The sequence below is a fragment of the Gracilinanus agilis genome, chromosome 4 (assembly GCF_016433145.1).
Source record: "Gracilinanus agilis isolate LMUSP501 chromosome 4, AgileGrace, whole genome shotgun sequence".
In the NCBI taxonomy this organism is placed as follows: Eukaryota; Metazoa; Chordata; class Mammalia; order Didelphimorphia; family Didelphidae; genus Gracilinanus; species Gracilinanus agilis.
In genome coordinates, this window is record NC_058133.1 from 414,275,877 (window position 1) to 414,293,033 (window position 17,157).

Consider the following 17,157-nt stretch of genomic DNA (forward strand, 5'->3'; position numbering starts at 1 on the left):
CTCCTCCTCCTCCTCTTCCTTCTCCTCCTCCTCCTCTTCCTTCTCCTCCTCCTCCTCTTCTTCCTCCTCCTCCTCTTCCTCCTCCTCCTCCTCCTCTTCCTCCTTCCTATCTCTCTGTCTCTCTGATTCTTGTCTGTCTCTTCCTGTCAACAATTAATCAGTAAATCAGTCTATCTATCTATCTATCTATCTATCTATCTATCTATCTATCTATCTATCTATCTATCTAAATGTGTCTATATCTGTATAATGGGAAAATGTGAAGTTTCTGAAAGCTTTCTTTTTTGAAAACTTTTTCATTTTACTAGTTTTCATATCACCTTCATTTCTGAGTATATCCCTCCCCCTTCCTCTACTTAGTATGCTCTCCCCTATAACAAATATTCAGGAAAAAAGAGTTCATTGAACCCATCCAATACATCAACTCTGTATGATCGCTATATCCAACATTTAACATCCATCTCTGCAAAAGGTTTATTTTCCTCAATTCTTCTTGAAGAGCAGTTGCTCATTATAATTATACTATATGAAGTTTCTTTTTTTGCTTGTTGATGCTTTTTTTTTCAGTCCTACATAGTAAATAGGGTACTCTCCTATTGATTTATAAAGCTTCAACTTAATGTGTTCTGATTTTACTCGTGACACAAATTCTCAATGTAGTAGTACAAAGATATATATTAAGTACAAATATATACATATTACATATAATCAAATGATATCTTCTCTTATAGGCAGAGAGGAGGGAGGGAGTTACTTGATAATTTTTTTTTTAAATTTTTTTTTTTTATTTTAAACCCTTTAACTTCTGTGTATTGACTTATAGGTGGAAGATTGGTAAGGGTGGGCAATGGGGGTCAAGTGACTTGCCCAGGGTCACACAGCTGGGAAGTGTCTGAGGCCGGATTTGAACCTAGGACCTCCTGTCTCCAGGCTTGGCTCTCAATCCACTGAGCTACCCAGCTGCCCCTACTTGATAATTTTAATGAAACAAATAAATTAAAATTAAAATAATGTTTGCTGAAAATATCATAATGAAATTATTAGTATCCCATTTCCTTTCCTCTCACAGATCTTGAAAAAGTGAGAGGTCTGTCTAAGATTAAAATTAGTTTTTAATTTGCAACTCTTTTATTAGTAGAAATGGCCCAAAAAAGTCATCAGGTAATGGCTAGCATTCTTGGAATGAGCCTCATTATGCCAAGTTAACTAGGTTAATCCTAGGTTATTTGTTAGAATAGCAGATAAAAATCTATTAACAAAATTAAATTTGAAAACTTCCCAGCTTCATAGCTTCTATCAGAGATCAGGTTCCCCTGGCATGAATTTAAAATTTTAGAATCACCTCTCAATGCCAATATAAGGTACTACAACATTATTTAATCTGTAAAGAGTTTAAATTTAAAATTACATATATGCATATATATTTTATGTGTGCATTTATTTATTTATTTATTTATGCAAGAGTATAGATATATGTACCACATGTTTATTCTCTAAACTTTGAGAGTCTTTTTAATAGAATTATTTGAAGTTCTCTAGAAAAAATTATCAACATCTTACAAACTATATTGTAGATGGGTTAAATAATATTAATCAGCCAAAACCAGGATTCTCCCAATCAAGAATATATTATACATCACAGATTCATAGAATATGGCCTCACATACTACCTGGATGATCCTGAGTAAGTCTCTTAAACTCTGTTTCTTTCAGTTTCCTCATTTGTAAAATGTGGATAATAATAGCACTTCCCTTCTAGGGCTTTTGTGAGTGCCTGGTATATAGTAAATGCTATATAAAGTTACCATTACCACTACCACTACTACTTGGATAGCACAATAGAGGTCACCTAGTTTAATTCATACATGAAAAAATCCCCAGTGCAATAAGGAACAAGAGGTCATCCATTTTCTGCTTGAAGACCCCTAATGAGGGGGTATCTACCACCTCTCTAGATAACCCATTTCACTTTTGGACATCTCTAATAGTTAGGAAATGTTTCTTTACACTGGACTTAAATCAACAATTTTTCACTTTCCTCCTGTTACTTATGATGATTTCCATACTCACAAACATCATATTTTGCTGCAAATATCATTATTCTAAAATACCATTCAGAAGCTGAGTGGTGAAATTATTTATTTATTCAAACTAGATACTGTAATCCATGCTTATTCTCCTACTATAAAATCACTCAGAACAATAGCCAAAGAAAAATAATTTAAGAAGAAAAATGCAGTATAAGACACATAGCATTTCAACTGCATTGATATTTTTACCTCATGACGAGAAATCTGGGCTTGTAGCTCCTGAATATTACTGGTGGCTACTGGATTATCTTGAATCTCTCTATGAGCTTCTTCTATTAGTTGTTGTAGATGCTTCATTTCTTGTTCATATTGCTCATACTGTACTACTGCTTCCTATAGGGAAAAGCATATCCTTATTTTTCTATTATAAAAAATGAAGTTATATACAATGAAACTCTATGAAATACTGGAAAATAAAGACGAAGATATTTTAGGCTTTAATGTCACATAGAGGGTCAATTTTATTTCCTTTTTTTCCCAAAAAAAGTCTTAAAACTTACAATGTACACAATATTGAGGATATAAATACAAATAAAATTAGTGTTCCTTAGCCTCAAGAAAGTATATTTCCCACTGAGGGAAAAACCATGTACATAAAGAAGTAAACATAAAATGATTTGAGACAGGAAAGAATATTTACAACCAGATGGTATAAGGAAGGAAATTTAGGAGAGGTTTCATTGAGTTGTTGACACCTGAGCTGAAAAACGCAAATAAGCAAACAAAAAAATGATCACAACAACTGTGTGTATGTATTTTTTCTGTGTACAAAATAATATGTATTCAATGTTTCTTATTTAAGATTTTATCTTTTCTACAATACATTTTAAAAGTATAATGGGTATAATTAAAGGACCTCCCTAGCTCTGTTAGACCGTGGTCCACTCTCAGGAGGACAGGCTTTGGATTAGCCCTGGAGAATTTGTGCTAGGGCTGATACAGCAATTTCCTATGGGTCACTGAATTTGCATAGTAGAATGGAGAAGCAAACAATCTAAGTTTCAATTATGATGTTTAATTGTAGGGGAGAATGTTGCTTCAAAGAAGAATAAATATTGAAGGGGAAGAATTGCCAACTCGGGGGATTTTTAAAAGAGAACATTTTTGCAACTGAGCTTTCTTATCCCAGTTTTTGAGTATGCAGGGATTTTTACAGTTTTTCTGTAGTCTTCCAAAGTAAGAGAGAGGAGAGATATCTCTTTTCCCCAAGCAATTTTGGAAGCTACTCACACGTGCAGAGAGAGCACACACTGTCTAGGTGAGCATATGACAGGACCACAAGTCTGTAGCAGGACTTTCTTTTCCTAAGGATAGGTGACTGAACAGTGATTACCGAGATAGATATTTTCCAATATAATGCCTGGCTTTGCATAGCCAACTTTCTGGTTCCCAATGCCAGTTGCTCAGAAGGAACTGACCTCTGAAAGACATTTCATGGGAGAATAAATATACTGACAAGATAATAAGCCCAAGCCATATCCTAGTTAGCCAGAAGATGTGGAACTTTAATAATCTGCTTGAATAGTATAGATCAGATATGAAAATAAAATATATGTTCATCAGTTGTACAAAGTGATTCATATTTTAATTTTATAAAAGAATAAATACATAAGAATATAATAGGAGTGATGAGTTATTGTATTTGTTTTAAATATTTGTCAGATTTTTTTTTGTATTATAAGTATTTATTGTGTGGTGGAGGAAATAGTTGTCCTATGCTTGATGTACTTTATCACTGAGCATGTTTCTAGGAAGGAGCATGAGTCAAAACTAAGCTTTGTTTCAGTGATTTTCCCTAGAGGGTAACTCAGAGCTAGACCAAGCCTATGATCATTTGTCAAAAAATCATAAAATTCTTTCGAGAAGTGTAAAGTACCATTTATTATGCTTTTTCTGGAGAGACATGCATATGACTAAGCAGTTATGTGCTATTCCCGAATAATCTGATTGCTCTCCCATTATTTTACATTTGTCAAAATTGTGAAATTAAGTATAATTGGGAAATAAAAATCACTTGAATTCTTTAAAACACAATGCCTTTATGAATGAAATAAGGCTATTGACAAATGACAACAATGATAACAATAACCATTTATGTAGTTCTTTAAGGTTTAAAAGGTACTGTATATATGTTATCTTCACTAAGTCTCACAACAGACCCCATAAGAAAGGAGCTACTATTCTTCTCATTTTCCAGATGAAGAAATGAAGGGTCCTAGAGTAGTAAACTGTCTGAGGCATGATTTGTACTATGGTCTTCTTGACTCCAAATCTAGCACTCTATCTGTGATGGCATCTAGCTACTTATATAATCTTTAAGTACTCTTTCATCTCCAGCATTTTCTCATTCTATAATACTATTTCATTTCCACAAGAAACCACTATTTAATTCATGTAATTATCTAACGACAGAAAAAACATACCTTGTGTTAAGTTTTTAGGATTTTGAAAGGGTAACTAGAGAAAAATATGTTGACTAAGACATCAAACCATTTCAGACATTGACCATAAATTGTTAAGTTATATTATTCCTCTAATGATTTATTTAAAAAAGGAAATTAAGTTTATTTTTATAGTTTCATAATCAATTCTTGATTACCTAATCTCCTTAAAAGGGATAATAACAGCTTGTTATTTAGTTATTTCAGACTCTCTGAAAAGGATTTTCATGGCAAAGGTACTGAAGTGATTTGTCATTTCTTTTTCTATTTCATTTGACATGTGAGGAACTAAGGTAAACAGGATTAAATCACTTGCTCACACGGCTGGGAAGTATATAAAGCCAGATTTGAACTCGTGAAGATAAATCTTCCTGGCTTCAAGCCTGGCAATTTATCCACTATACCACCTAGCTGCCCAACAATGATAAGAAAGGAAAATTAAAGCTGTGGCTAATTAAAAACAACAAATTTTAGTCAATAATTTCAAGCTATTTCACCATGAAATATTTTTTCAAAACCTAAAAATATCCTTCTTCCAATTTAAAAAAAACTAATAAAATTTAATCTCATTCCTGTGTTTTTTATCATTTTTGTGTATTGTAATGAAATAGTCAGAATGTAGTTGGCCGTATGAAAAACATGATAAAGGAACCTGAACAATCAACAAATCAGATAATTAGTCACAGAGAAGCTAGTTAACCTAATTTTTAAAAACATCATATGTCATATATGTCTCCCATGCCTGGGATGCTCTATTTTCTTAACTCTGCCCTTACATGCTGGCTTTCCTCAGGACTTGGTTTAATGCCACCTTCTATACGAGGTCTTTTCTCTGCTGCTAGGGGCTTACTCAGGCAGGATACTTTTATGTACTCTGCATAATATACATATAAACAATAAATAATTTACTATCCATTTACATAACTGTATATACAGATATATGTCTGTTAATTTTTATTATATATGTACTATACAAAATAGATAGAAAATAACCTTGATATTTATTTCTCTAAAATGTGTATGTGTGTAATATCTGTATATATTTACATGTGAAACGAATAAATAGCTATATATGCATGTAAAATACATGTAAACAAATATTCTCTGTCTTGGTGTGTGCATGAAATTTAAATTCTAATAGAGGTAACATGGGCAGAAATGAGTATGTATGCGAACACTCATACATATCCATTTATCCATGTTGCCTCTCTCTCAACAGAATATAAGTTTCTTAAAGCCAAAAGGCATGAATCATTTTCTCATTTTCTTTGTATCAGTGCCTGGCATAGCATGTGTTTAAGAAATGCTTATTGATTGATTGTTTGATTATAAAATAATTAGAAAAATAAAAAATGTAGAAAAAAGAATAGAATGGAAAAGATACCAGAGTAAGCTTTTGTGTTTGATGTCATTGATTCATTGAAAGAGCATTTGTATATGAGTTGATGAACTCAAAATAAGATTAACTCTATTTTACATAGAAATTATCATTAGGGTTTGTGTTAGAAATCTTATAAGTATTTTTGAAAGTTAAAAAAAGAAAATATTGTGTTGATTTTAAGATACTTTGACTTCTCAGAGATTGTCAGGAAAAACTAATTTTTTTCTGTGTTCCTGTTTACATTAATATTACTATTTTTCAATTTTTGTGTTATTTACTTTAGTGCTTTCTCTAGTTTATTTTAATTGATTCAAATAATAGAGGGATAAGCTTCATCTTTCTATTTTATATGACAGTTGCCAAATTCAACATTGTGAGTGTATTTTGGTGGCTGAAAATGCATGGATCTAAGAAAAAACAGGTGAATCATTCTTATGAACACGATATGCAAAAGAATTTATCACAGAAGTTCCTTTAGGCATCGGATACTTGCCTGCATTATGTTACACTGCTGGATAGCTGTGTGTTGTAAACGGCTAGCTTCTTCCTGTAGTCTGAGAGCCATGTGGCATATAGGCAGGTTAGTGACCACCTCTTCAGGGATTCTTAGAGCACTCTGACAAATTTGCACTGCTTCCACCTTTGGCTTCAATGATTCCATCTCAGACAGCAGATGCTGGAAATAAAAGTCACGTTTTGTGAACTTGTGAATAAGTTTTCAAACAAAAACAAGTTTAATTATGGCAAGGGGTGATTAATTAGTCTAATTAAGTGAAGGAAACTACATCACAGTCACATGATTTGTTGCCTAGGTAGGCCACCGTTTCTAAAAATTAAATAGAATTTTATTGGTAATAGAAAAAATAAATTTAGCTTTCTGAGATGTGTTCAACACATATGCAAATTATTTTTATTTTTAATTCTAGATAGTTCAGTTATCCAGTTTGGAAACTCTAAGTTTTAACTTTAAATTAATCTAAACTGTCCTGTAATACCTGAGAGGATCATTATATAATGTTAATATTGATCATTAAGGATATAAATCAATAAATCCCAAAGGGCTTAATGAATCCTTTATATTAATTCCTTAGATAGAATCACTATGATTGTTTTATTCTACCACTACTGTTGGTTTTTTGTAGGTGTTTATTTCTTTGAGCAAAAGAAATGCCAATGAGGTTGGCATATCTTTCTGAAGAAAGCAATTAGTTGAAAGCCCATTTTAGGGGTCTCAATTCTAGATATTTCCTTTAGGTGAATCTTGATTTCAAAGATATTAGATGATCAAGTCCTACATGCAAGATGTAAAAATCTATATATTAGTAGATAAAAAACAAACAGAACTCTCTCATATGATTATCAGGCTTTTATACCAACAAACAAAATAGAAAAAAAATTTAAAAACATTATAAAGTGAAAACTACCTGAAGAAAATGAACATTTTACCTCATTTTCTAAAAAAAAATTGTTCATGAAATAAATGGTCAGGGTTGCTCATAAGTTTTTATTCCCCAAATATAAAAAATTCAAAATAATTTACATACAACTAGGACTGTAATTTAAGCCAATCCTATTTTTGCAAAAGCTACCTGAAATAGTACTTATGCATAGTTACTTTTTCTTCTTCTTCTTCTTCTTTTTTTTACCTGTCGATGAGAAAGCTGTTCTTTCAGACTTAGACGTCCTAACTCTGGGGAAGTAAGAGTTTTTTGAGCTTGCTCCAATGCAGCTTGTAGGATTTTTAGCTCAGCTTCAAACTTTTTCATATCCTAGAAAATCAAAATGTGAGCAACCAAAACATTATATAAAACATGAGTATTTCAGAGAATAAAGTTTCAAAAATGTTAGAACAAAAATGTCAGAGTTGAATATTGGTCAATTTTGGCATCACAGTTGTTAGAATGATGGCTTCTTCATTTACCTTCGCAGCATCTTGGAGATTCTGCAAACGTGATCTGATGAGTTGCCGCAACCCCTCTGTCTCTCGTCCCAGTTCTGACACTTGTTGAGACATGACCTCTGTACAATACACGCTGCTCAGCTGTTCTATCTTTTCTTTCATGGCCTCCAAATCAATGTGAATTTCTCCAGACTCTTCTAGCATGGTCTGGAATGAAAAGAAAGTATTTGTGATATTAAATTCAGTCTTTTAAACTCTTTGGATGTCTGACAGATGAAGAAAAAAATAGATCCAGAAGTCACAAATGCATTGAACAAAGAGTCTTAAATACCCTAAATATTTTTTATTAAGAGAATGAACTATGAGCATGAAGTAAGTTGTGATCACTAAGAGCTTGAAGTGTTCACCAAAATAAGTCATATGTAGTAGTTCCCTCTTTCTCCTTTCCCAGATAACTAGTGAGTATGACACTGGAATGAGGATAAAGGATGCACTTGTGATTTCATAGGGAACTCATTAAGAAAACTACTTTTACTGATGCACTCTGGACCTTATAGCCTTAGAGGTTTGCCTTAAGCACCAAAAGGCTAAATGACTTGTCCAAGGTACCACAGTTAATATATGTCAGGGACAGAACTTGAGCCCAGGTCTAACAGGTTTTGGAGTTAACTATCTGCTACACCTTAATACTTTTACAAAATGAGGATAAATACAATATATTAGATTTCCATCCAAGTGGTTAACAAACTCATGAGATCTCAAATGGATAAAAGGGGGAGACATAAGCTGAATGATAACACAGTTGGGTGGATTTAAAGTTCATTGATATAGTTCCATTAACCAACTTCTGCAATAAGATAATCTTTCCCTTCCCTCCTCTTTGGCTCCCTCCCTTCTCCCCTATCCCACTACATGTGCAAATTTATTTTTTTTTGTGAACCTGAAACCTGAACTGAAGCTACTATCATTACTATCAGATTGAAAGTCAATTCATGCTCCCATATCCACTCTGATGTGAGATGTTGAAATGAGACTTTCTTTGGATATCCACCCTGGAGGTTTACAGGAGTAATATATATGTAAGTTAGATTTGTACAGAAGAGAAGTGAATAGCCAAAAACTTTTATACTTCTCACATTGTTAAGGGAAGGCATGGATATGTATCAGTTTCCCAAGTTCAGCAATTCAGAGGTCACGCAAATCTGATGTTTTATTTGTTGAGATTTCAGATATTTCCAAGTTAAGATTTGAGATCTCAAAGTTAAGATCTCCTCCCTTGGTCATTTCTACCTATATCTCTGTGAAAAGTTTTAGTTTGCTAATTGGGTCACTTCATTTATGGTAACTGTTGTAAGTTAACCATTTATTGTAAAATGAGATATTCTGTATGACTTCTATGGAGGAAAAGAGAATTTTTTATAATGCTTATGGGAGAAAAAATTTTTAAAGAAGAAACGATTTCCTTAAAAACTAAAAATGTTTTGTTTAACTACTTGGTTTATTGGAGTGGGAGGGAAGAGAAGAGATGAGATATTAATGGTTCCTCTTATTAAGTATATAGGATAAAACAGGATGTTGTAACTGGACCTGTCTTTTAACCAAGAAATAGTTTTGTTGTATTACACATGTAGTAAAATTTGTCTTTGACAGCCTTTGTATAATGAATGAGCTTATCTTTGAGAATGCTTGCAGAGCAAAGGCTGGGTATAATATTCATATATATATGAACAATATAGAATATACACACATACAAATTATACATACATAATGTATAATGGTGCTGTTAATGTTCAAATTACCATTTGAGTTGAACAGTGGGAGGGAGCATTTTTCTTCACCACTGAAAAACCCACCGCCACCCAAAAGCATCTTGAAATATGTGACCGGCATTTAGGCATAACTTTGACATTGAACTTGACAAGATCAGATCAACTTGTGGGCTGAAGCAGGGCATCTAGTCATCAATGAGAAAGCACAGATCCTGCTACCAAGATCACAAGTTAGAAATGTGTGTGGCGGGTTTGGACATTCAGGTCCCTGGAAGGTGCATTCAGTGCAAAGGTATATGGGGTGGGGGGAGGGGAGAATAAGTGGGGAGGCGGGGTAGGAGAGTGGGAGGCAGAGGGAAAATGTGTTGTGTGAAGCTAATAATGCACAGAACTCCTATAATTTTCTTATTGTCATTATTTGTGTGGAGAAAGAATGATTTTGCTTTTCAAAATATTTTGTAGTTACTATAAAAAGACAGGCATGCAAATACTGAATACTGGTGACTTTATTTGCTATTACTGAAGAGATTCTGAAGAAAATGTTTAAAGAGTGAAGCACTGTCATTGTAAGATTTATTTTTAATGCTGTAGTGTAAAATTTAAAGCTCAATTCCCTCTGTACAGTGAGTTTTTTGATTGAACATACTATAGAGTACAATACATAGACTTTTTTTTTTACAATGAAAGGAAAATGTGGGCATAGTTTTGAGCTCAATTCCACACCTATCAACAAGTACCAAGAATTTGTTCATGTTTATTTGTATTCTTTGCACCAAATGCTGCTTCCACCTAGAAATGTGATTAAGTATTTAAATAAAACAAACTTGATTGAGAGTGATTTGACTGTGCTCGACAAGAAAGACTGCTGGCAATGTATCTACTGCCTTAGTGCAGTGCATATATTAAATAAAGGTATGCTCTGACCAAAAAATGAAATAAAATACAATAAAATTGATTGAATGAAAGGAGCCAAAGAATATTGATTAATGGATCAGTCCTTCTTGGAGGAAGGTTTCTAATGGTATTAATGACAATTCTGTCTTTGGAAGCATTCTTTTTTAATCCTTACCTGCTGTCTCATAGTCAATACTATGTATCTATTCCAAGGCAGAAGAGAAGGAAAAGTAGGCAATTGAGATTAAGTGACTTGCCCAGGGTCACACAGTATGTGTCTGAATCTAGATTTGAACCCAGGACTTCCCATATATAGGTTTGGCTCTCTATCACCTGGCAGTCTCATGGACATAATTCTTTTTAACATTCTTATCAATGACTTGGGTATAGAAAGATAGATTGTGATTGTCAACTTTGTAGAAAAGAAGAATCTGAAAGAGACTGCTATTCTATTGGCTACTGAAATCATGATTGCCAAATCATGATGGGAAATGGGACAAATCAAATGAGCTAGAACTTCTTAAAGGACAAAAGAATTTTAGGTTCTGTCTACCCTCCTTTTTACTAAACAACTGGAGCTCCCTATAGTATTTGACACAAGACAACTTATCAATTTACATGTTTAAATATTTGAAAACCAATGTTCAAAATTACCTGATATGAAATAAATTGTTCTCGAAGTTGGCTAGCAGAAGTCCAAGCAATATTTCCATGTACCAAGACCTTAGCTTTTTCTACCCACTTCAATATGAATTCCAGCATTTCATTATATTCTTCTAAATGTGCAGCTGCCTAAAAAAATGGAAGATCTTTTAGTTAAACTAAAAGAATTAAGAAATCAAAGCTTTCTATAAAGCTACTATAGTTTTTCATTTTAAAATGATCTCATTGACTAGAGGATACAGACATGATTTACATGAATTCAATATCTATCTCAGGATTTAACTTTATGCAAACAAGTGCTTAATATATATCAATAAATAAAATATTTGATGAATAAATAAGAGTAGAAAATAATTAAGTTGACTTTTAAAAAATGAATTCTACCAGGAAGAAAAATACACATAATTTTAGCTATCTTTTGAATGTTTTCCTTTTGATAAACTAAAGTTTCTAATTTCCTTTTGTTTCTTTAAATTTTTTCTGTGGTTATGACTAATATTTCCCTCCTGTATTATCTCTACGCCATGCAGCCTGATATAACTCCTTTTGCCATTAAGGGCCAATAATAGACTTATAATTAGTTAACCTATATTAAAGTAAGACTTAGTTTTCCTGATGGCTGAATTATTGAAGAAGTCAGAAACAAATGTACAAAGGTTTGCTTACTAAAAATTCTAATTTCTAAAGTGTGCATAGATTCTGTTAATTTATTCAACAAACATGAATGATCTGCCATATATAAATCATTAATCTAGGCTTTAGGGGGGTGAATATATAATAAGTATTTTATTAGCATCAAGATATATTTTTAACCTTCTATGGTTTTGTATTTAAATGTTTAATACTTTATGCAGAATAATTTAAAATCAAGATTATTAAAATTTGAACTAATTCTATAAATGAATAATGATATGCTTTTGTTTTCTAGGCATATTAGAGTTACTGAACAAGAGAAAAACAAAACTTTTTATCAGAAACAAAACCAATAACTTCTTAAAACAGGTCCTGTCCTGACCCTTCTTTCTTCTCCCTATATATTATTTAGCTTGGTAATATATCTCATCTGCTCCCATGGATTCAATTATCATCTCTATGCTGATGACTCTGAAATCTACCTTCCTAGACTTAAACTTTCTACTGATGTCCAATCTCACATTTCCAACTATGTATTAGGTATCTCAAACTACATGTCTCATAGACATCCTAAATCCAACTTAGTTTATTATCTTTCCCTTCAAATCTTCTCCCTTTTCAAACTTGAAGATTCTTATTACTATTTTAGGCACTGCTGTCCTCCAAGAATCCCAGACTCAAACCCTGGGTATTAGCCTCAAATCTTCAATCTTCCTCACACTTCATATATCTTGAATTTTATCAAATCTGTCCCTTTTTGCCCCTCTGATACTGTTACCCCTCTGTACCCTGGTTCAAACTTTATCTCCTTATACTTATACTATTACAAGAGCTTGCTGTTTGTCTGCCTGCCATAAGTATCTCCCTACTTCAGTCCATCCTCTATTCAGCTGCCGAAGTGATTTTTCTAAATCAGAAGACTGACCATGTCATCTCTATACTCAATAAGCTCCAGTGGCTCTCTATCATTTCCAAGATCAAATACAAAATTCTTCTTAACCTAGCTCTCTGTCCCCATTTTTCCATTCTTCTTACGCCATCTTCCCAACCATATACTCTTTAATCAAAGTTACTGAACTCCTTGCTGTTTTTTAAGAAATAAACTCCATCACCTGCACCCTGGCATTTTCCCTAACTGACTCTAATTCATGGAATGGAGTCCTTCCTCATCTCTACTTCCTTTTGGCTTCTTTAGAGGCTCAGCTAAAATCTTGCTTTCTAAAGAAAAACTTTCTCAAACCCTTTTAACTCTAGTACCTTTCTTCTATTGATTATTTCCTAATTATTTTGTATATAGCTTTTTTCCCCAATTAGATTGTAATTTCTTTTAGGGAAGGGACTGTCTTTTATCTTTTTGTATCCCTACTGCTTAGCATAGTGCCTGGCACATAATAGGTACTTAATAAATTTTTATTGAGTAACTGATATTTCATTGATGGAGAAGGGTTTTAAGAAGATAGTTAAGGCAAAACTTTACATAAGACCTATATGCTCCTTAGTGCATGAACTAATACACTGAGGGTCTTAGAAAACATACATGTAGGCCATTCCATGGTACCAACTATGCTGTTCCTTCTTCCATTAACATTGATGTTCACCAAAATACAATGTAAGAAACACTGGCATTTATTAGTACCTGTCTTTTATTACCTGTGTGACCTTAAATAAGTCTTCTAATCATGTTCCCTGTTTCCTTATCTTTAAAATGAATAAATTATTAGATTATTTGTAAAGTGCTTGGCAAACCTAAAAATGCTATACAAATTCTACCTTTTATGTCTATAATCTAATGATCAGAAAACAGAGATCTCCATCATTTTCTTGAATTGCTTATTCACTGCACAAGTGGATTCATCAAATAGTTGTTTTTATAAGACCTACCCCTTAGTGCATATAAAATTTAATAAGAACCCTTCTATAGTAAGTCTTATGGGAAAAAATTGCAATTAGTACTGTTATCTTTAAAACGGAAATGAAAACATAAACCTTGAATGGCTTGCCTAAAGAGATACTGTTTGGTATATTTAAAAGCCTACCTGATTGAGCTTGGAGAGCCTGTATTCAGCCTGCCTAATGGTCTGCTGGTGAAGCTCAGTCAGTTTACCAATCCTCTTGGCCAGTTGCTTAGCCAGTTGGCTGTTCTGCTCAGTGAAATCTTGTACAGCCGCATCTAGTTCCATTAGCTTTATATTACATCCATCTAATTCCTCTCCAAGGGTCTAAAATAAATATCAAAGTCAGAAAATAGTATACTTCCAAAAAATCCATCCCTCCAAGTTTTCCAGATTCAAAAGGGTTTTAAAACTGCATTTAGGAATAGTGTTACTTTGACTGCTTTATTTCAACTTTTCTGCCTGGAAAGACAGAATAGCTGTGGCATCATCTTGATGTTTATTTCCTCTGAGTCTGAGCGAGGTGGGTAACATTTTCCTTTCTCTCCTCCTTTTTTGCTCCACCCAAGATGAATCAGTGAGTAACAACTCCCCAAATCCTAAACCACATTCTGTTTATTTTTAAAACCAAGAAGTTAAAATTCAAGTTTGCTCAGTGTTAAAGCAAAAAGTTATGCTAATTTCATTGTCTGAGCTCTGAAGGTACCAACTGGCTAACATGCTGTTGTTATCCAAATCAGTACCACTGGAAGTAGGAGAGGCAAGTATTATGGATAGGATTAAATGTAGTTCTTCACAATACTTTGTCACCTTAAAGAGTTATATTCATTTCTTTTGTTTAAACCCTTACCTTCCATCTTGGAGTCAATACTGTGTATTGGTTCCAAGGCAGAAGAGTGGTAAGGGCTAGGCAATGGGGGTCAAGTGACTTGTCCAGGGTTACACGGCTGGGAAGTGTCTGAGGTCAGATTTGAACCTAGGACCTCCTGTCTCTAGGCCTGACTCTCAATCCACTGAGCTACCCAGCTGCCCCCATATTAATTTCTAAGACAAAGAAATAAGGGACATGAAGTTGAGCTACTTTTAACACTGTCCACTTTGGAATCTATTAAAATTCTTAATCTTCCACAGTTTCCTGACTTTCTTTCATATAAATAATTTAACTTAAACTTTTCTTTTTTAGCTTATTCCTTCAAAACTAACATTTGTACCGTGCCAAAATTCTCCATAAAATGATGTATCTCCTGAAGGATTTCTGGTACTTCCCTATGGTATCAAAACAATAATCTTCCCCTAATCTTATTTTCATTCTTTGTCTCTATTTTAAGTATTCCCATCTCTGGGTGCTGTTCTTCTTTACTTACCTTCTGGTCAATTTTAGCTTGTGCTAAGTCATTTGTCTTTACTTTTAGCTTGGTCAAAATAGTAGTGAGTTCTTTTGCTATCCTCTGAATTTTCTGGCCGAATTCGTGATTCATTGTTTTGCTCCTCTGGGCTTCTTTTTCTTTGGCTTGGATCTAAAAAGTCAAAACAACCACAATAATTATTAACACCAACTAATAATTACTGAATATATATATATTGAAGCTACTTCCTAAATGAAGTAGTCATTAAAACTCTGGACTAATGAGCTTAAGTCAAATCAATCATTGCAAGATCCCACTTTTCACAGCAACAAATTCTGCAACTCTATTCACTTAATTGATTAATCAAGCCTAACACCTTACTTTTCTTGACACTTATAAGTATTTCAGCTATCATCTGAATTGAAAAAGAATATATCAGTACCTAACATAATATGTGGCACATAATCTCTTAAATGCTTGATGACGTACTGTTGTCTGAGTTTCTTAGAAATTCTCTAGTGAGAGATATTTTGACATTAATTTTCAGGTTATTATTTTTAACACTTTTCAATGAAATCAAAACTGCCCTGATAGCATGTCAACAAAATTTCAATAGGCTCATAGCTATAAAGGATGAAGAAGTATGACAACAGTGTTTATTTTTTCCTAGTGGTAATGCTTTGTTTTTACAGTGAATAGTTAAAAGTTTTAAATGCATTGAAGAGGAAAGAGAAATATGAAATGGAAAAATGTTTGACTATCATACCTATACAGATGGTTTCCAAATCTTTATATCCAGTTCTGTTCTCTCACTTGATCTACAATATTCATTGGAAGTGGCTTCTGGTTCAAATCCACTCAAATGTTTTGGCAGTGCTTCAAACTAAATGTGTTCAAAGCTGAATTTATCTCTACCTACCCTCTAATTCAGGGGTCGGCAACCTTTATGGCCACGAGAGCCATAAACGCCACATTTTTTAAAATGTAATTTCGTGAGAGCCATACAGTGCTCACAGTGCGCACTCCTGTAACAGCACCTGAAAAAAATTGACTTCATGGCTCCTGCAGAAAGAGCCATATCTGGCCCTCAAAAGAGCCAGATATGGCTTGAGAGCCATACATTGCCAACCCCTGCTCTAATTCATCTTTTCTCCAAATGTCCTTTCATTTATAGTGTCACTCCAAAGTTTAGAGTTCACTTAGCCATTTACCTTTCAATCTTTCTCACCATCAACATAGAAAGTTAACTGACAACTCTTCTCAGTTCTAATAGCACAATACTGAATAAAATACTAATTAAAGCACTCATCACTTCTCATCTGGGTTATTGTATAGACTCCTAGCTAGACTCTCTGCCTCTAGTCTTTTCCCTTCCAATTCATCACTGACATAATTGTCAAAATATTTTGAGCAAGGCACAGTTCTGATTATATATAATCTTCTCCCATTCAAAATCCTTTTGTAGCTCAACTGTCCCTAATTTAAAATACAAACTGCATAGGTTGGCATTTAAGTCCTTTCAACAATGCTTCTAAATTCCCATTCTTCTCTTATTTCCCTTTCACATACTCTGTATTGTCTCCATATTTTATTTGCAGTTCTTCTTGGTTTGAACTCCAAGGGACAAGATGTCCCTATGCCAGGTATCTCTTGGTGTCCTTTCTCCCCACTTCTTTCTAGTTTCCTTTTTTTTTTTTTTTGGTTTTTTTAAATTGTTTTTTATTTTGAATATTTTCCCATAGTTACATGTTTCATGTTCTTTCCCTCTCCCCCCAAGCCCCCTAACACCCCTTAGCCGATGCACAATTCCACTGGGTTTTACATGTATTATTGATTAAGACCTAATTCCATATTGATAGTTTGACTAGAGTTATCGTTTTGTGTCTACATCCCCATCAGCCCATATGTTCAAGCAGTTGTTTTTCTTCTGTGTTTCTCCTCCCATGGTTCTTCCTCTCAATGTGGCTAGTTTTCTTGGGTGACTGATATAGTTTTGAGTTTTTGTTTTTTTTTAACATTTATTAATATTCATTTTTAACATGGTTACATGATTCATGCTCCACCTTTCCCCTTCAACCCCCCCCCCCCGCCCCCCCTCCACCCATGGCTGGTGCGCATTTCCACTAGTTTTGTCATGTGTCCTTGATC

The 17,157-nt window shown here is 33.6% G+C and overlaps 1 protein-coding gene across 1 annotated transcript in view; it reads right to left on the reverse strand.

Annotated features, from left to right (window-relative positions):
• Window positions 1–7,401: 7,401 nt before the first annotated feature.
• Window positions 7,402–17,157, reverse strand: part of LOC123246642 (nesprin-1-like) — a 35,433-nt gene continuing 25,677 nt past the window's right edge. The window contains exons 9-13 of the mRNA XM_044675465.1: window positions 15,028–15,180; window positions 13,808–13,990; window positions 11,130–11,267; window positions 7,834–8,019; window positions 7,402–7,681 (exon numbers count right to left, since the gene is read on the reverse strand). Coding sequence (XP_044531400.1) covers window positions 7,514–7,681; window positions 7,834–8,019; window positions 11,130–11,267; window positions 13,808–13,990; window positions 15,028–15,180 — 828 coding nt within the window. The 3' untranslated portion in view covers window positions 7,402–7,513. The remainder of the gene's footprint in view (window positions 7,682–7,833; window positions 8,020–11,129; window positions 11,268–13,807; window positions 13,991–15,027; window positions 15,181–17,157) is intronic.